This window comes from Geotrypetes seraphini, chromosome 2, assembly GCF_902459505.1.
Source record: "Geotrypetes seraphini chromosome 2, aGeoSer1.1, whole genome shotgun sequence".
NCBI classification, from domain to species: domain Eukaryota; kingdom Metazoa; phylum Chordata; class Amphibia; order Gymnophiona; family Dermophiidae; genus Geotrypetes; species Geotrypetes seraphini.
Window position 1 is genome coordinate 136,224,426 of NC_047085.1, and position 21,328 is coordinate 136,245,753.

Here is a 21,328-nt window from a genome sequence, read left to right on the forward strand (position 1 = left end):
GGGAGAGGGGTGACATGATTGAGACGTTTAAGTACGTCACAGGTCGTGTCGAGGTGGACAATTACATATTCTTTCCTAAGGGGGCACCCGCTCAAACTCAGAGGAGGGAGATTTGGTGGTGACACCAGGAAGTATTTCTTTACAGAAAGGGTGGTGGATCACTGGAACAAACTACCGGTGCAGGTGATCACGGCCACTAGCGTGCTCGACTTTAAGAATAAATGGGACATCCACGTGGGATCTCTACGTGGGTCGAGCAGCACTCTGATTTAATGGGGTGGGACAGTAGAGTGGGCAGACTTGATGGGCTATAGTCCTTTTCTGCCATCATCTTTCTATGTTTCTATATCATGCCTTGTTTGTGAAGGATGGGCAACAGAAGAGCGCCCTTGCACTACGTGCCGCATCAAGTGAAGCGGGGAGGTGGTAATTTCAAGTTTAGCTCCCATGCGGCCTCTGGAGCATGGTGCATGGCTTTTGAACTTGTTAAGGGAGTGAAAATTTCCCCAGAAACCCCGGAACAGCGAGAATGGTGCACTAAACTGGCGCAGAATCTATGCAGCCAAAAAAGAGAGGCATCTCCTCCCTTCTAAAGGGGACGGAGAGTTGCCTACTAAGGCCTTTACCCCAGAGTTCATTAATCTGCTCTGAAAGGCATAGGCATATGCACATGGCCAAAATACTTAATTTAGGTACGCTGAGAAGCGACCCTCGGCGCACACCTCTAAGAATCCTCAGAGTGCTTCTTCTATGAGAGTGGAGCTCCATCCCTGATTATCAGTTAAACAGGGATGAAAATTAAGTCTTGATCCCCTTACTGTCTCAAAGAGAGGCTTCCCTGATAGGAGATTCAGACTTCCTGGTGGGGTGCCCAGAAAACTCATGCAGAGTCTTAGCAGCAGTAACTTTTAAAAATTCTGGCCATAGAACCAGTGCCACCAGAAGAATTGGGCTCGGGCAAATAATTCATATACTTCATAGTGCCCAAGAAAGGCTCAGAAGATTGGTGACCCATTCTGGATCTCACACAGTCAACAGGGCCCTGAAGGTTCCATGCTTTTGCATGGAAACTGTTCGATCTGTCATTGCAGCAGTAGCTCTGGGGGAATTTCTAGCTTCCCTAGATTTAATGGAAGCCTACCTTCACATTTTCCATATTTCCGGAACACAGGAGATTCCTGAGATTCCATGTGCTGGAAAAACATCTGTTCTCGGCACTCCCCTTTGGGTTGACAACAGCACCCTGCACATTCATCAAGGTGATGGTGGTGGTAGCGACACATCTCTGTTTATTTATTTATTCGATTTTTTTTAGCCCTTCCTCCCAAAGGAGCCCAGAACGGGTTACAAAGTACATCCATAATAATCCAGACAGAGCAGAGATGACAGTTTACATAAATTACAATATAGACATGACAATAATTTACAATATAGACATGACAATAAAATATATGCACTAAGTAGCATCTGGTGAGATTAAGTGGCATTACCTGGAGGTGACTAATGAGTTTCATCTCTTGGATCATCTTTTTGTGTTAACCAATCAGGTGAGATGAGGCAGACATGCTTCCAAGGCCACCATATCTAGATGGATTCATAGAGTCATATCTTCTGCATATATCGTTTGCAGCAAACAACTGTCTATCTTGTTGAAAGCACATTCAACAAGAGGAGTGGCCTTCTCTTAGGTGGAAGCTCGGACAGTTCCATCCAAGGAAATTTGTAGATCAGCAACCTGGTCCTCCCTTCATACCTTCACCAAATTCTACAAGGTGGAGATAGCATCATAGGAGGATGCCTCTTTCGAGTCCTCAATACTACAAGCAGGCTCATCTATCTTACCCTAGAATTTGGGAACTGCTTAAGTACATCCCTATGGTTCAGCATACCATCTCTGTTGCACTGGAAAAAGAGATTAGGTTCGTACCTTGATAATATCTTTTATCCCAGGACAAGCAGGCAGGTATTCTCACATATAGGTGATGTCATCCGACGGAGCCCCGATGCGGACGCCTCACAAGCAGACGTGCTTGAAGAAACTAGAAGTTCCGTTTTCGCTATAATGGAGGTTTCCAACCCCCCGACCCCCCCCCCTCCAACAGCAGCACAAACACTAACTAATAAAGTGGGGGGGGGGGGTTGCCACCCCAAATCCCCCGTCGGAGCTGTTTTAAAATTACTTTTTCCCCCGCGCGTTTCTGTCTTGTGCCGAATTGTCGGTGCTGGATTGTCAGCGCGCTGACGTCTTGCGCTCCACTGTCTATGAACCGTTACGGTAAGTAACTGTGCTTTCTAGTAGATAAGGATGGTATGCTGAATTACTTCTCCCCCAATCATTAGGAAGAGACTATATTTAGGACTATATTCAGGCTGTTTGTTTCATGTTCTTGCATTTATTGTTCTCTCAGAAGCTCATTAATGTTTTAACTAAATTACTGATTCTTCACTGACTGTGTTTTAATTTCATCTGAGCAAATCAGACACCTGGTTTCAGGGAATTCCCCATATCCCTCCTTCTGTATGGCTGAAGGGGGCAGCAGAGAGTGTGGAGAAGGAGGAGGAGTTGAAAAGCTGTGATTGACATCTTCTGCAGTAAGCGTGCGAACACAGATGGATAATCCTATGGTTTGGCATACCATCCCTGTCTACTGGAATAGATCAAGGTAAGAATCTAATCTCTTTTTGTGGACTGGAACTAGGTGAAAGCCAGGAAGAAATCTAGCACTGAATAATTGATTTTCCACATGGAAAAATGTTGGTAATGGAGAATCCCTGGATTCGTATTGGAACTTAAGTGTAACCTGGAGAAAAGAACAAATGCATGCAGTGATCATTTGCAGATGAGACACAATTTATTAAAAGCTTTTAAAATGGCAGGATTGTGAACAGTTGCATAGGATCTTATCATATTGGGAGACCACATATCTCTCTGTAGGGTAGAATAATGTGGTTTAAGTGCAATATGGTACAATAGCATGAATTATAGGTAGAAGATGCTGTGTGCTGAGTTAGGTGTTACCACTCAGAAAAAAGGTCTTGGTGTTATTGTGAGCAATAAGTTGAAATGTCCTCTGATTTGTGCTATAGCTGCAGAAAAAGTCAAATAAAATGTTAAAAATTATTTGAAAAAGAATAGAGAACAAATATAAGAAGTGGTCACATCTATCCATATAGCAGTATAGAATATAGTGTGTGCAGTTCAGAAAGGATATAGAGGAACTAGAAAATCTTCAGAGAAGGGCAGCAAAAATGACTGAGATCCAAACACCTCCTTTGTAATGAAAAAGACTAAACAGAGTAGGTCTAGTCAGCGTTGAAAAGAGATGACTCATGGAAGTTATTAATCAGGAGTGGGATGATCAGATAGGTAATGTATGTCTTAAGATTTTCAGGCAACACTAAAAGGTACTACATGAAACTAATGAGTAGCAAATGAGTAGCAGATCTGGAGAGTACTATGTCTTTATTGCAGCAAATAAGAATGCAAGAACTGCCATACTGAAATAGTCAAAATATTAGAGAGCTGCATGAGAATGGCGATTGCCTTAAACTCATGTAAATGACTTCTGCATCAATTGGCAATGGCATCCCTCAGGGATGGGAAAAATTTCAAGTTTTCTGCAGGAAGGTGTTCCAAGAGAAACACTTGGAAAGTACAGAGATTCTTGGAGTACTGGAATGAGACTTGGAAAGCACTAATAAGAAACTATTGGAGCACCAGAGTGAGGCATGGAATGCACAGTGAGGTTATTGGCGCACCTGCTTCACCACTGCTTAAAAACCAAAGCTTTATCATTCTGTAGTTACAATATACACATCTTTGCTCTAAGCCAGTGTCCTTCAATCTTTTTACACCTATGGACCAGCGGAAATAAAAGAATTATTTTGTGGACCGGCAAACTACTAAGACTGAAATTTAAAAAAAAACTGTTTCTGCCCCGTCCCCGCAAACTATCTGATTCCATCCACACAAGCCTCAGTTATGATTTTATATTGAACGTATTTTATTAAAGTATAAAAATAAACAATATTCTGTACAATTGTCATTTTATAAATACAAATAATACAGAGCAAGGATCAACAAAACCTCTGTCTCCCCTCCCCTTCACATATTTCCCCTCTACTATCAAGAAAACTAAATAAGCCATGAGGAAATGGCTGTAGGGAGTTCCCGACGTAGTCTCGAGAGACTACGAGAACTCACAGAAGCCATTTCCTCATGGCGATCTGCACGGGGCAGGAGCGTAGGAAGATCGCTCCTGCCCCGAAAGCCCTCTAAACCACCAAGTAAGGCCGGGAAGGCGGCAGGGAGGAAAAAAATATGGGTTATTTTAAAATTAAGACTGCTTTTTTTATTTTCGCCCTCCCCAGAAAAAATCGCGATTATATGAAACCGCAAATGGAGAAACCGCGAATGGGGAGGGGGGAAGTGTATATATTCGAATATAAGTCGATCCGAATATATCGAGACCCCCTTTTCCCCAAAAGAGAAGGGGGGGGGGGAAAATAAAAAAAAAAAGGTTGACTCGAATATAAGTCGGGCGGCTTAATATTCAAGTGTCCTGCCTTGTTAGGCTCTGCACCCAGCCCCCTCCCTGCCAGGCACTGCACCCAGCACCCTTCCTCTCCTCCCTTGTCAGGCTCTGCACCCAGTACCCTTTCTTCCTTCCTCCCCTCCCCTATCGGGCTCTGCGCCCAGCACCCTTCCTTCCTTCCTCCCCTCCCCTGTCGGGCTCTGCGCCCAGCACCCTTCCTTCCTCCCCTCCCCTGTCGGGCTCTGCGCCAAGCACCCTTCCTTCCTCCCCTCCCCTGTCGGGCTCTGCGCCAAGCACCCTTCCTTCCTTCCCTCCCCTGTCAGGCTCTGTACTCAGCACCCTTCCTTCCCCTGTCAGGCTCTGGAACCAGCCCCCTTCCTTCCCCTGTCAGACTCTGCACTCTCCCTCCCAGGCCCTGCCCTCTTTCCCCCCTCCCTGCCCTATCTTCATACCTATGCCGATCACTGGTGGATGTGCTGCAGGCAGGAGCAAGATTTCCAAACTCCTGCCCTACTGCTAACCGGTTGCACGATCCAATTTCTTCATCTGAGTGGCTCGTGCAGCAGCGCGATTTGGCGCTGAGTGGCTTCCTTACTGGATCCCGCAAATTCTTCCCACATATGACCACATCGTAGGACAAAGTACTTATGCTTTCCTTCAGCCAACGTTTCCAGAGGATTTTATACTCGCTGATTTGTATCTTGGAGTTTAACCATAGAGATTGACATGTGGATTGTTGTATTGGAGTAGGTGTTAAATTATTAATAAATTTTAATGTATTCCAGGTGGAAAAAAGAATACTATTGTCCTTATATATTCTTGGCAACTTGATACTCTAATTAATGATCTTAGGGCGAAACGGAGATCTTCCGTCGTAATATCGTCTCCTGATGGATATGGCTGGGTAGAGAACTTTCGTCCAAGCTAAGTATTGCTTTAAACCGCAGACATTTGAGATCCTTTGTCTCATTTGTCTCATCGAAGGGAATATTACTGTTATTACTCTTTAACAATAGCGTGTTAGTATTAGGTGTTTTAGTGTGTTTCAAACATAATGGGGACATGAGATGACTCTAATTTCAGCCAATCTGGAAGGATCCAATACATACCCTGACACAATATGAAGGCTTGCCGATTATGATTTTTGCAGAGATACTAAGGCTATTCTAGCAGTTTACCCACCCAAATAAATTTTGTAAGAATCCCATTCAATTTTTTATAAAAGGACTCTTGAAAATAAACTGGTAACATACTAATTTGGTAGCAAACTACAGGCAAAATCATCATTTTGATGGTTTGAACTCTCCCCCACCAAGAAAGATGTAATGGGTTCCAATGCTCACACATTTCTTTGACTTTCAGTAATAAGGATTTTTAATTTACTGTCATCGTGTCTTCCATTGTTTTTTGAATCATGATACCCAAATATTTTATACCCTCTTCCTTCCAAAGGAATGGGAATGGCTCAAATAAGCCTTTTACACAATGCACATTTAATTGGAGAACCTCTGATTTGCTCCAATTTATTTTATACCCAGAAAATTTGCCAAATCGATCAATCAATTCCAGTAAATGAGGTATGGTTGATTCAGGATTCTTCAAATGAAGCAAAATATTATCTGCATAGCCCAAAACCTTATATTCTCGTCCAGAATTCCCTGTATCTCCTTTGCCTGCTGAATGGCCAATAACAAGGGTTCCAAAACAATATCAAAAAGCAAAGGAGATAAGGGTCATCCTTGTCTAACTCCCCTCTTCAGATAAAAACGCTCTGAAAATTTATTATTAATATAGAATCTGGCAAAAAGGGAGCTATACAAGATTTGAATCATTTGAATAAATCTGGGTCCTATTCCAAATCCATTGCTTGATCCATAAAAGTCCATTCTATACAATCAAAGGCCGCCTCTGCATCCAAAGAAACGGAGAAGGCCGGATCATCTATTGTTTTTGCTAAATTTAGCATATGAAGTGCCAATCTGGTATTATTTGAAGAATGTCTTTGAGCAATGAAACCCGTTTGGCAAAACAATCTCTGATTCATCAGGTTCCCTGAAGATTTACCAGAAACTGATCTTCGTTTTACAACTCCCAGACTCTATGGGTCGCTTGTGGATTGAGCAGGCACACAGGCTGGGCCCGCGATGGGACTCCTTGGCTCGACCACAAGTAATAATTCTCAAGCTCCTCAACTCTAAACACAAAAGTGTAATTCTGCAAGCATTTCAGGGAGTCCAGTTGATAACTTATGACAACCACAAGATCATGTGTTTTCAGGATTATTCCCAAAAAGTGGCGCTACAGAGACAGGCCTTTGCACCTGTTCGTTTCCACTTGTTTGCTTGCAAGGTCTGCTTTGCTTTATTGTACCCAGCTCGACTATGAGTTACTCGTCAGGGTTTCACCACTTTCTACAACTTGGCGGCAGCGGCTCTTGTCATTTGTTTCTTGCTTGGACTCTGCGGAATACCGTGAATCGCCTGCTCCCAGTGGGCCCTGAGTGGCCATGTGAACTGTTGGAGTCCATATTATGAGCATCTGCAAGTGAGACATTCGGCCATTTTGGACTTTATTTGACCCACCATATGGAGTTCAGTTTGGGGCAGGCTAGTGGTGGATCTAGTCTTAGGATCCAGGCTGTGTTCATGTTGCCTGGGGGTGGGAGTACATCTGAGGGTAACGTTGGTTTTTGGTTTTTTTTTTGGGGGGGGTTATATGCCCCCTTTATATAGAGATATAGAGTTTTCTAAATGCAGTGGGCCTTGATTGTGGCCATGAGAGATCTGATCTGTGTGGCTTGGACTGTTTGTTTTTTGAACAGTTATACTTGTTGTATGTGTGTTCGATTGGATCTGGGGGGGAGGAGGGAGTAGCCATAGGGGTGGCCATAGTGTGACTCGGATGTGGGGTTGTTGTTGCCCAGAATTTGCCTTCCTAATTAGCCATTGGCTCCTGCTCCTGTGCTTCCTTGCCTCTTGGATACCAGGATTTTGTACTAGGTTGATAGTGCTTTATGGAGTAGGGATGGGGGAGAGGGCATTTTGGTCATTTCTTAGGATTTTAGGGGAGTAGGCGTGGGTGAGCCATTCTTTTTATGGGGAAATGATGGGAATGGGGAAAACAGAGACAGCTCTGTCTGGGACGGTGGGGTAATTGATTTGTGGGGGATGAAGGAGGGGGCTTTTGGTTATGGTGTGCATTACAGGAGTGGGCTATTTTTTTTTTTTTTTTTTCTTTTCTGTTTTTATAGGTATGGAGACTGCTACCCCTGTGGGCTGGTGTCAGAGTCCCGCATGTTTTGGAGCAGTGGTGCTTGTATTCCTGGGAGAATGGAGACTGGGACAGTTTCCTGGGGTGGAGAACAGTAAACCTCTTCGCTAGCTGGTACAAACTTTTTACTATCATATAATGGTCCGAATAGTCCTGGAATGTGGGAGGAATTAACTATTCAATTAAACATACAAAAATCTTGCAGAACCTGCAGAGACTTAAGGCAGATGTGGTCTTGCTCCAGGAAATATACCTTACGGACATTGAACATGCTAAATTGAGATCTGAGTGGGTGGAGACTTGGGTGGCAGCTTCAGCTTAGGGAAAGCAGTGTGGGACTGCCATACTTTTTCGTAAGAGAGTGGCTATTCAAATTTGCACGTGGACGATTGACTTGGAGGGGGGGGCTGCTATGTTTCTTGTACAGCACACATAGCAGGGAAATCTGTGCTACTGGGTAGCATATATGTACCGAACCAATATGATAAGGGTTTTTATGATAGTCTGTGAAATATCTTACTATTAGTGGATTGGGTCCCTCATATCTTGGGTGGGGACTTTAATATGCTGGATAAATCTTTAATATGCCGGATTAATCTTCCTATGCTGGAACTGGATGTCCTTCGGTGGCTAGAGGTCTTCCTCAGCTGTGTAAATTTTTTTAAAATCTTATAGATGTGTGGAGAGTACTCTGTCTCTGGAACGGGATTATACCTATAGACTATCTCCTGGTATCGCGGAGCTTGTTTACTGCTGCACAAAATGTAGAGTAACATAGTAGATGATGGCCGATAAAGACCCGAATGGTCCATCCAGTCTGCCCAACCTGATTCAATTTAAATTTTTAAATTTTTTCTTCTTAGCTATTTCTGGGCAAGAATCCAAAGCTCTACCCGGTATTGTACTTGGGTTCCTACTGCCGAAATCTCCGTTAAAACCTACTCCTGCCCATCTACACCCTCCCAGCCATTGAAGCCCACCCCAGCCCATCCTCCACCAAATGGCCATATACAGACATAGACCATGCAAGTCTGCCCAGTACTGGCCTTAGTTCAATTTTTAATATTATTTTCCGCTTCTAGATCCTCTGTGTTCATCCCATGCTTCTTTGAACTCAGTCACAGTTTTACTCTCCACCACCTCTCTCGGGAGCACATTCCAGGCATCCACCACCCTCTCCGTAAAGTAGAATTTTCTAACATTGCCTTTTAATCTACCACCCCTCAACCTCAAATTATGTCCTCTGGTTTTACCATTTTCCTTTCTCTGGAAAAGATTATGTTCTACGTTAATACCCTTCAAGTATTTTAACGTCTGAATCTTATCTCCCCCGTCTCTCCTTTCCTCTAGGGTATACGTATTCAGGGCTTCCAGTCTCTCCTTGTGCAATTTCTGACCATGCCTGGGTGTGGTTGGATTGGATGGCTCCTTGTCAAAGGGATGGAGCTTATTGCTGTTCTTTATGGTTAAACAAGGCCCCAAATTTCTATGAGTTTTTGATAGCTAGATGGATGGAGTATACACTTCACAATCAGGATCATATTGGTAACCCCGTTCTATATTGGGAAGCTGCAAAAGCGGTACTGAGAGGGAAAATGATTGACTATGCTGCTCATGTTTGGATGCAAGATAAGGAGAACCTGGGGTTGACGTGATAATTGTGGGTCGCTTGGCAGACGTTCAGACATAGGCCAACTCCAACTAATAAGCAATCCTTGCTTTCTTTGCAGACTACATTGAATGAACGGTTGATCAGTGTATGTTATGGTGAAGTCCATGGCATATTAGTTTCAAGTCAAGTTTCAAGTTTATTTGTTCTTAATGAATCGCCTATTTTAAATTACTAGGCGATGTACAATACCATAAAATATATAAATAAAACATTGGTGACTACATACACACAACTTTTGTTATACAATAAGATTATCCAATGATACATACATGTAAAAATTAAAAAAAAATGTTACTTATAAGTAAAAACATACAAAAGTTAAATATGGGTAAAAACATACAAGAATAGTGAGGATAAATTGGGGGAAATTACAATATTTAAACAGGAAAGAGAGAGAGACATAAAAGGGAAAAAAAACCAAATAGGATAGGAATCTGTGTTTATCAGTTAAAAAATCCTTGATTAAAATATTAAGAGTCGTAAGCATCTTTGAAAAAAAAAGTTTTTAGTGCTTTTTTGAATACGGCTAAATATTGTTTATATACTCAAGCCAAAAGAGTGGTAGGATGCTGGCAAGATTGATTTCCCATGGGGGAAAGAAAATCTTGATTCTGAAATCGGGGGGGGGGGGGGAGAGGGGGCATGAGAGCCCTATAGTATGGGATCAGGGGATTTGCGAGGCCTTTTGATACCTTTTATGAACATCTTTATGCTGCCCCACCCAATTCAGGTCTCCCTGGAGGATTATATCTTAATAATTTGAACCTTACTAGTCTTACTCATTCCCAAAGGGAAGCTCTTAACGTCTCCATTACAGACGAGGAAGTAGATTTGGCTATTGGACAGAGACCGTGTTTAAAGGCCTCTGGCTTGAATGGTTTTCAGGCCGAATTTTACAAACTTATGAAAGACCATATAGTCCCCTCGTTGACAAAGATGTTTAATGTCATGGCCAGTGCAGAAGCTATGCATGACCACTTTTAATGTTGCCCAAATAATAGCAATACCCAAACCGGGGAAAGATCCTACACATCCTAGTTCTTATAGACCAATCTCGTTGCTTAATTTTGAGGTTAAATTATTGGCAAAGGTTTTGGCTAATCGACTAGCAAAAGTATTGCCCATGATCTTGCATGAAGCATAGGTGGGTTTCATCCAAGAAAGGTCCATAGCTAAGAATCTGCGTAAGATTTTGACATCGAGAGAATCTGGCATTTGACTCTGGGAGAGAGAATGTCGCTTTTCAATGATGGGAGCAGTCGAGGCTTAAGTTGGTAGAACACTTGTTGGAGGAGTCCAGGCAGTTGCTGCCTGCCTCGTGGCTCCAGGAGGTTTTAGGAGTCTGCTGGGGGGATACCTTTGCATATTGTCAGATTATATTGATTTTATTTACAGTGAGCAGTGCCTGAGTCCTTTGGTCTACACACTTGATGTTGAAAAAAGACGCCCTGCACACTGTAAATAAAATCAATATAAAAAGCTCATCCTTCCGGCTTCCTGATGTATCGTAGTCTACTGTTAAATAACTTTTGTAGAGCCAAAACATTTGCCACTCCAGTAGAAGCAAGTATCCTTGCTCAATCCAATGTGTTACGATTAAAATTCAAGCACCTTTCCAGCGACATTGTACCGCTGCTGTGGTGCCTTGCTGAAGAGCTTATGAGTACATTTAAATATCTAAAAGCCTTTAAATGTTATATGAAGATACTATTTGAGAAACTTGCCCAGTATTGATGAGAGGGTTTTTTTGTGTTTTGTTCTATTTGGGCATATTCTAGAGCAGACATGGGTGACTCCGGTCCTCAAGAGCCGGAATCCAGTTGGGTTTTCAGGATTTCCCCAATGAATATGCATGAGATCTATTTGCATGCACTGTTTTCAATGCATATTCATTGGGGAAATCCTGAAAACCCAATTGGATCCAGCCCTCGAGGACCGGAGTTGCCTATGTCTGTTCTAGAGATTTCATTGTTTTCATAAAAATCTAGGACTTTGTGTGTAATCTGCTGAACAAGCATTTTTCTTCTCTTAGTTTCTGGAACAGCAAGAATGCCACCCTGCTGTTTCAGCTTCTTGGCCTTTTTAACCATTCTTGTTGAAACGCCAAATTCCAAAGCAGTTTTCTCAATAGTCCAGCTGTGTGGAGCAAGAGTGTGAATTTGTATTTTCTCCCTATTACTAGATAGTTCCAACTTCTGCTTCAGTTCAGTCAATAGAAGGTCATAGTCAGAACACCTTTTACATTGGCTACATTCTGGTTCTGATTTGATATCAGCTGGAGTTAAGTCACCAGTAACTGCAATTTGGTCTGCAATTGCATTATGGGCTTCAGAGAGTTTGCGTTTAGCGTAACTTAAGGAATTTTGCTTGCTAATCTTTTGAATCTTTATAGGAGAGATTCCTAGTGGTGAATAGCTTGCATTGAGTATCATCACTGTCAGAATCAGACTTAGGGCTACTTAGATCTTGCAGTTTGACACGCAAGTCTTGCCTGCATCTTGGGCAAAGCATTTGACCTGGTTTAAATTTGTGCTTTGTGATAGCTTTTAAATGATCAGCTGCAGGAAGATCAATTGGAGGTAGACCTTTGATATTGCTGTGATTCTGTTTTCTGAATGGATTCCACAGTTTTTCTGTAGAAATTCAAACTTTGTCAGAATCAAGGCTTCATGATGAGTTACAGATATTAGATTCCATGTACAAAGTAGAAAGTCCAGAGCGTCTTTTAATTCATTATTGGTCAGGCAAAGAGAAATCAGAAATAGGCTTCAAGCAGCTTTCTCCAGAATAGAAGGTAGATGGTTTCTGGCACTCAGAACTAACATGGATTCCAATACTGCAGGCCTCTAGCTTATTATTAGTCTCCATAAGATAAGTCACCTAAAAATACAGAATAAAAATAAGGTGAAAAATATCAGAGTGAAAACACAATGAAAATACGTACGTGTTAGCAAGTGCAGAGTAAGTTTCCAAAATCCACACAGGCATAGCCTAATTAACTAGGGAAAGAACCAGATGCTGCACAGAAAGAATAGACGGAAAGCAACACGCCAAAGGCAAGCTTTGTCAAATAATGAAGTCATATGATGTTATAAGGTCATGATGAACCTTAAAGCCAGACTTGTTCATACAGCCATGCATCAGACATACTACTACAGCTATGTGTACATTCTTGTGAGTCACATGATTATGCGTTTGGGCTTGGAAATGCATATTTTTGTGCAAGGCAAAACATATTTTGACTGTCATCTTGCAAAAGTAAGTTTGTCAAATGCTGAGCGCAGTACAAGATGAGTACTTGTGGCTGGCAAAGCTTGGTTATGAGTTTTCAGATCAATATAGTTCCACTGCACATTCACAATGAAGTGCCAATGACCCTTCAACATAACATGTTTACGCAAGCAAGTAATGCTTATCTTTAAACCATCAATTTTCATCAAAGAAAGATCGGTTCCAAGATGAAACAGTATAGCTTCTGTAGCAAAAAACATGCTCTTTCAAATGATATTTAAAAAAAAAACCAAAACTACACATTAGAGATAGTTGAATCTGAAAAACAGTGAAAATTTGCAAAAATGCATAAAGCCATATTTTTTTGATGGTTATATCTTCAGCTTCACTTGACTGTAAAAGCTCATATTGCAAATCTTGGAAGTACCTCGTGGTACATGTCTGCTGGTAAAGTTGTACTCTCAGCTGACTTAGCTACCAGCAGCAGTATGGAGCCAAACGTTGCCAAATTTTCATTCGTGAATTTTTTTGCCTACTTTGCTGACCTGTAGAAATGGAAGCACGTTCGCAAAATATTTCAAACTTGGCACAGAAACTTGTCCCAAGGTGTTATATCAAACTGCAAAATTTCAGACTCCTAGGTAGTTTCCTTCTGCCACAGTGCTTAAGCAAAGTTGGTGTTTTAGGTCACACGAGGCATGGTAGTGGATCGATTGCTTTTGTTCAATCACCCCTGGCTCCTGACCAAATTGAGATAGATCCAAAAATTTTCACAGAGTTTCATTTGAGACCCTAGACATCACCCTCTGTAAAATTTGGTTGGTTTTCAGTATTGGTCCTCTTTCTTTATTTCATTTGTAACACTCAGACACTTTTTCTAGGATACTGGTTGTGGATTTTTCCTGATGTTAACAAGGAGATGCAGAAAAGAAGAAAGCTCTTTCTTTCTTGCTATGTGACAGGAAACTAAAGATCTAGGAGTCTCTCTTCTTCTTTCCTATCCCTGTAAATGTCTTGTTAGATTTATTGGAGTGAAATATGTGTTTTATGTTCCGGACCAGCTTAGGGCATTCTTGGACTTAAAAAAGAATAAAGAACAATGGTATTTTTAAAATAACATCCATGCCTGGCTTACAGTCCTAACCTTTGCAACTGATCCTTTTAGCTTCTTTGAAGCCATTTTCCTCATTTTATCAGTCACCCTTTCGAAAATTAAATGCCTCTACAGTAGATTTTTTCTTGCGATGTCACTCCCTGTATCAGCTCAAATTTGATTACATTATGATCACTGTTTCCCAGCAGACCCAACACAGTTAACTCCTGTACTATGCCTTGCGTTCCACTAAGGACTAAATCTAAAATAGCTCCCCCTCTTGTCATTTATGATATCTAGGAATTTTACCTCCCTAGCACTCCCCAAAGTAATGTTTAACCAGTCAATGTTGGGGTATTTGAAATCATAAATCAAAAAAGAAAATTATGCTAGACACTAATAGAGCATCACACTGCTTCATGTAAATAGCAAGAACAGCAAGTCTTAGACATGCACACCAGCAAAAAGAACCAGCAGCAAAAAAAAAAATATTGTGGAGAAAAAGACCTCAGTTATAGCTTCATGGGTCTTACAAAAAAAACCCTCCACAAAAGGATTCTGCTTCTTCAAATCAGTGTGCATATATAGAAATGATAGTAACTCATCCTTCAATCATAGTTCATATTTTCCAAACAGTATCAGTGAGTCTCTATGAATAAAATATTATGGCTTGGCGAATAAGCTAAAACTTAGCTGCGCTCCAGGATCCAGCGTTGCTATACTCAAAGGCTTTCAACTTTTTGAAGGGCCTGGTCATGTTTTAACTGCAAATTATTTCTATATATGCTCACTCATTTGAAGAAATCAGAAAAACCCGAAAAAATTGGAAGGTGAATAGACAAATCCAACAACAAAATACCTCCCAAACCCCAAGAATAGAAACTAGACAAGGGAGAGAGACAAAAGCAGAGACGGCTCAACTACATTCACCAACCTATCAATGATGTTTAAGATGTAAGTAGATTAAACGGGAGAGCCCTCAGTAACACAGCCACCCACTAGAGAACCAGTGGAAAAGGCTGTCACATGGCTTACACCCAAACGAGTGTTAACTGTGAAACATCCCCGGGCTCTACTCCGTATTTTTTTACAATAAAGTGCACCCAACAGTGCTAAGTGTGAAAAAAGATATACATAAATCAAAAAAACACACTTTACCATCCACTACGATTGTCTCTGCCCCTTGTCCAGGGGGCCAGAAAACGTCCAAGTCCAGCCAAGCAAAAATCAACAGGAAGTACTTAGCTTCTCCGTGAAGACAAACAGCCAGCAAAGATATTCTTCGTCCAACGGGACTCCGCTTCGGGGGTGCACACCCCCTTCTTCAGGAACAGCTGGACTGCGCTGTGACCATCCAAATCATCCGGCACAGCAAGGATTGACAAAGCAGGAAATGGCACTGAACCGAACAGAACGCCTCCAATTTAAACAGCAGACCCAAAAGGTAATTGGACAAGAAAAAAGAAAGAAAAAGCACCTGATTCCAGAGAACTTCAAAGAGACCAGCAAAACACGGCCCGGAGTCAGCTGAAAAAATGAACTGCAAAAAAATTCAATAAAAAATAAAGCAAAACTAACTTTCAAAAAACAATAAATTAAAAGGTATGTTGCCATTCAATGACTATATTGAATGGCAACATACCTTTTAATTTATTGTTTTTTGAAAGTTAGTTTTGCTTTATTTTTTATTGAATTTTTTTGCAGTTCATTTTTTCAGCTGACTCCAGGCCGTGTTTTTCTGGTCTCTTTGAAGTTCTCTGGAGTCAGGTGCTTTTTCTTTCTTTTTTCTTGTCCAATTACCTTTTGGGTCTGCTGTTTAAATTGGAGGCGTTCTGTTCGGTTCAGTGCCATTTCCTGCTTTGTCAATCCTTGCTGTGCCGGATGATTTGGATGGTCACAGCGCAGTCCAGCTGTTCCTGAAGAAGGGGGTGTGCACCCCCGAAGCGGAGTCCCGTTGGACGAAGAATATCTTTGCTGGCTGTTTGTCTTCACGGAGAAGCTAAGTACTTCCTGTTGATTTTTGCTTGGCTGGACTTGGACGTTTTCTGGCCCCCTGGACAAGGGGCAGAGACAATCGTAGTGGATGGTAAAGTGTGTTTTTTTGATTTATGTATATCTTTTTTCACACTTAGCACTGTTGGGTGCACTTTATTGTAAAAAATACGGAGTAGAGCCCGGGGATGTTTCACAGTTAACACTCGTTTGGGTGTAAACCATGTGACAGACTTTTCCACTGGTTCTCTAGTGGGTGGCTGTGTTACTGAGGGCTCTCCCGTTTAATCTACTTACATCTTAAACATCATTGATAGGTTGGTGAATGTAGTTGAGCCGTCTGCTTTTGTCTCTCTCCCTTGTCTAGTTTCTATTCTTGGGGTTTGGGAGGTTTTTTGTTGTTGCACTCATTTGAAGAAGCAGAATGTTTTTGTGGAGGATTTTTGTTTTGTTTTTTTGTAAGACCCATGAAGCTGTTTGAGGTCTTTTTTTTTTTTCCTCCACATTTTTTTTGCTGCTGTTTCTTTTTGGTAGTGTACATGTCTAGGACTTGCTGTTCTTGCTATTTATATGTAGCAGTGTAGTGCTGTATTAATGGCTAGCATAATTTTATTTTTTGATTTATGGTTTTGAATTATGCTCCATTTATACATATTTGAAATCACCCATTATACTGTTGACTAATTCTCCAGCTTTCCTGATGTCTGAAAACATTTTTTCATCTGTCTGCTCATTATGTCCCGGGGAACAGTAGTATAACCCTACTTTTTATATTCCTTCCCTTCACATAATGGATTCCACACTGCTATCTATGTCACGCAGAATGTTTATTTTATTTGATTCAGTTCCCTCTTTATAACATATAGCACAACCCCCCTTCCGGTTTGATCCACTCTATCCTTAACGATATAACTATGTTTGTATAATAGTGTCCCATTGATTGTCTGCCTGCCAGCCAGAAACTAAACTATCTCTAGCAGAAGGTTCAAGCTTATAAAACTGTAGAACTATAAGTGGCTATTATTCTATGGAGACTAAGTAAAGTTTGCTCTTTTAAGATCTAAACTGTCTATAGAAGGGAACCTACAATTTTGCTTTTCTCCCCAAACCTATCAAAGCTCAGAGCAAAATAAGATTTACTTACTCAAAGATATGTCTTCTACTCTTCTCGTCTCGGAAAGAGAATGTCCTCTTCTCTCTCTCCTCTCCAGAAAGAATGCTAACTTGGACTTTTCTTCTCTTTATATAGATATGATTTGTAGGGGACTGCTTCAAACAGGCCCTTTGAAGCTCACAGAAACTAATTAACACCTAATTCAGGTTAGCAGCACTAGTTTCTGTTCCTTATGGCAAGACAGAAAATGTCTTTCTGTTTGTTTTAAACAGAGTTTGAGCTCTGCTCCTAACTTTAAATCTTCTAACTCTTTCAATTTAGGTTCTGGCAGACAGACTGAGTAGGGTAATGCAACCTCCTGAGTAGTCTCTGAACATGGACATAACACACAAGATCATCTGAGTTTAGGGCACCCTCCTGATGGATCTTTATGCCACTCATCTCTAAAAGAAGTCCCTCAGTTCTGCTCCAGACTAGGATTTTGATGACAAGACTAGCATTGGTTAAGAAGATAAGAGCTGCCATACTAGGATAGAATGCAGGTTAGTATCCTGTTGCCAACAGTGGCCAACTCAGGTCACAAGTACCCAGCAAGATCCCAAAGACAAAAACTGATTTTATGCTGCTTATCCTAGGAATAAGCAGTGGATTGAAATGAACTGACCACATCTCGCAGTATTATCATAGATTACATTGGTTGACAATGGAGGCTAGAGTGATTTTCAAATTTGGCTCTATATCAGTGGTCTCAAACTCAAACCCTTTGCGGGGCCACATTTTGGATATGTAGGTACTTGGAGGGTCGCAGAAAAAAATAGTTAATGTCTTATTAAAGAAATGACAATTTTGCATGAGGTTAAACTCTTTATACTTTATAAAACTTTCCTTTAACAGTTTTACCTTATGCAAAATTGTCATTTCTTTAATAAGACATTAACTATTTTTTCTGCGGCCCTCCAAGTACTCTATATTTTCTGCAGCACTCACATTTAAAGTTTAATATCTTTTCTTTATCAAAACTGGCACATTTCTATTACTAAATTGAAAATAAAATCATTTTCCTACCTTTGTTTGGTAATTTCATCAGTCTCTGCTTGCACTTTATTCTTCTGACTGTGCATCCAATATTTCCTCTCTTCTTTCAGCCTCCTGTATGCTTCCTCTCCTCCAGACCTCATTCCCTCCCCCAACTTTTTCTTTCTTTTTCTATGTCTGTCTTTCTCTGATTCCTTGTCCCATTTTTTGCTTTGTTTCTGGCTCCTTGTCCCCCCCCTTCTTTCTTTTTTCCTTCTGGCTCCCTATCCCCCCCTTCTTCCTTCCTTCCTTCCTGCCCTCCCCATGCCACCGCCGCCGGGGAATAGGCTGCTGCTGCTGCCATCGGGAACAGGCCGAGATCTCCACGGGGCCGACCAACTCTTGCTGCCCAACGTCAATTCTAACGTCGGAAAGGACGTTCCGGGCAGCCAGGCAGCGATTGGCTAGTCCTCTCGACGTCAGAATTGAGGTCGGGCGGCGAGAGAAGCAGGGAGATCAAAGAGCATGGTGCCAGCGGTGAGAAGGGAAGGGAAGCAGTTGGGCACCCCTGCTCTAGACGAGCCGCGAGCCGCACTCTATGAAGAACAGTGGAGGGTGACCAGTTGTGCGGACCGCCCCCCCCTCCCCCCCTCCCTCCTTGGTACGCCACTGGAGCAGCAGCGTGTCTGGCCGGCTCATTCCATTCAAAGCTGCGGGTGGTGGCTCCTTGCGAGATCTGCGCCTGCATCTGAAGCTTCTCTGATGTTGTGATGTCAGAGAGGCTTCCGATGCAGGAGCGAATAGCGCAAGGAGCCGCCAACCCGCGGCTTTGAACAGAACGAACCGGCCAGACCCGCTGCTGCTCCAAAAAGAAGGAATTATCCAGTCCAGACCGCGGGCCGCAAATAAAACTTGGAGAGCCACATGTGGCCCGCGGGCCGCGTGTTTGAGACCGCTGCTCTATATGTTTTAAAGCTTTGAACGGATTACTGCCAAGTTATTTTTTTGATTGTTTCAAATTTATAAATAGGAAACATCTACATATAGTACACCTCTTTGATTTTCCATCAGTAAAAGGTTGTGTCTACAAACGTTTCCTTGGTAAAATGTTGGCATATCGGGCGGCTCTGTGGGAAAAACAAATTGGCACTCATACCTCCTATTCTGCTTTCAGAAAAATGTTGAAAACATATCTCTTTGGTACATATTATGATTAATTCGTTATGATCTACTTTATTCTTAGTATTTCTTGATTTGTAAACTGCACAGAACCGTGTGCTGAAGTATATAAGAATCTGTTATGTTACATCCATCTTAAGGCTTATGGACTTCTCTTTTAGGAAGTTATCCAAATCTTTTTATAAACTCTGCTAAGCTAACTGTTTTCATCACATTCTTCGGCAGTGAATTCCAGAGTTTAGTTAGATGTTGAGTGAAGAAATATTTTCTCCTGTTTGTTTTAATTCTACTACTTAGTAGCTTCATCACATGTTCCTTAGTTCTAGTATTTTGGGGAGAGTCTGTTTATGTGTATCCTCCTACCCCTCTAGTAGGGAAGACTTTGTTGAAACATTAGGGAACCATGATCCTGATTAGAGAATGACACGGGGAGCGATCCCCGCAGGGAGCTGCGGCGTGGCTGCGGTTTGGCTGCGGGTTATGGAGACTCCAAAGCCAAATCGCCGCAGACACGGGGACAAAAGTTTTCACCACCCGCAAAAACGGTGAAAAGATTTGTCCCCGCAGGCCAATGTACCCCCTTCTAGGAACCGCTATTTACCTGTGTTTCACCGTGTTCCTCATTTGTCAGATCAACCCTTCCTGCCAATAGAACCCGCCCCCCCCCTCCCCCCCGACGATCGCCGGCAGGAAGGTGCTCAGCCCTTCATGCCGACAGAACCAGCCCTCCCCAACGATCGCGGCAGGAGGGTACCCATCCCCTCCTGCCTACCCCAACAGCCCCCCCGACGATCGCAGCAGGAGGATATCCAACCCCTCCTGCCAGCTCCCCAACAGCCCCCCTATGATCACTGGTAGGAGGGTGCCCAACCCCTCCTGCCGGCCCCCCCAATGGCCCCCTATATCGCCAATAGGAGGGTGCCCAACCCCTCCTGCCGGACCCTCCCCCAACAAACCCCGCCATCCCGAAACACCACCCTTAGTCTTACTTTCCAAGTTGGACCGGACAGCTCCTCGCTCGTCTGGCCAGCAGGCCTGCCTCCGTCCAAATGAGGCGGGCCCGCCCCTCCCCTCCCCTGCCTAACCCACAGGATCCTAGGGCCTGATTGGCCCAAGCACCTAAGGCCCCTCCTATAGCGGGAGTGGCTTTAGGTGCCTAGACCAATCAGGCCCTAGGATCCTGTGGGTTGGGCAGGGTAGGGGCGGGCCCGCCTCATTTGGACGGAGGCAAGCCTGCTGGCCATACGTGTGAGGAGCCGTCCGGTCCAACTTGGAAAGTAAGACTAAGGGGGTTCCGGGGTGGGAGGGTTCGTTGGGGGGGGGTCCAGCAGGAGGGGTTGGGTACCCTCCTGCCGGCGATCTTAGGGGAGGCCATTGGGAGGACCGGCAGGAGGGGTTGGGTACCCTTCTGCTGCGATTGTCGGGAGGGCCGTTGGGGGGGGGTCTACAGGAGGGGTTGGGTGCCCTCCTGCCGTGATCGCTGGGGGGAGGGGAGACTTGCAGCCGTAGCCGCGGTCACTATGCTAATCACGGCAGGGAGATCTTTGCCGCGATTAGGTACAGCGGCCGTGTCTACTTACCATGTAGGCTAACATTGTAAGCATTTAAAGTACATGTCGTGTTTGTTTTTGTATAGTTATTAACTAATATTTAACTAAGTTTTAAAGTTTTAAAGAATGTTTCCTTTATACGTAAATAAAGAAAAGTATATAAAATCGTACCCGTTTGAGGCTTTTATGTATGCAGCGGTGACGGTGATGGGGCGGTGAATGGGGTTGCAGTGGCGGTGAATGGGGTGGCAGTGGCGGTGACGGGGCGGTGAAGGGAATGGCGGTGACGGGGCGGTGCAGAGGATGGTGAGACGGGGACGGGGCGGTGACGGGGACCAATTTTTTCACCGTGTCATTCTCTAATCCTGATCGCACCCTATTGGGTGAGGCAGATCTGGTTCTCTATTCTTCTGGAGTTATCCTCCAAAGAACTGCTTTCCATCCCTCATCATGCAGAACAAAGGATCTCTTCGGCATCCCATCCTCCTAAACCTGACCTTCACAGCCTGGATGTTGAGTATGTAGAACTTGCAGTAGTGGCATGCAGAGCTGTGGTCAAGTGTTACTTGGTGGGTAGCACGGGAGGGAGAAAACTTTGCTGCAAGAAGGAGGTGGATTGAAGGGGGGAGAGAAAGACAGAGCAAGACTGGATAGGTGAAAAGGAAAAAAGAAATGGGG

General features: G+C 43.0%; 1 protein-coding gene across 5 annotated transcripts in view; it reads left to right on the forward strand.

Moving 5' to 3' along the window:
- Window positions 1-21,328, forward strand: part of KCTD1 (potassium channel tetramerization domain containing 1) — a 163,555-nt gene that overhangs the window by 13,300 nt on the left and 128,927 nt on the right. The window contains exons 2-3 of one of the 5 annotated variants that reach the window (XM_033933820.1): window positions 17,043-17,113; window positions 17,229-17,449. The exons of 3 other annotated variants lie outside the window; for them this stretch is intronic. In XM_033933820.1, the coding sequence (XP_033789711.1) occupies window positions 17,444-17,449 (6 nt within the window). In that variant the 5' untranslated portion in view covers window positions 17,043-17,113; window positions 17,229-17,443. Of the gene's footprint in view, window positions 1-7,899; window positions 7,920-17,042; window positions 17,114-17,228; window positions 17,450-21,328 lie in introns of those variants that run through there. One more of the 5 variants, XM_033933821.1, reaches the window with a different exon arrangement.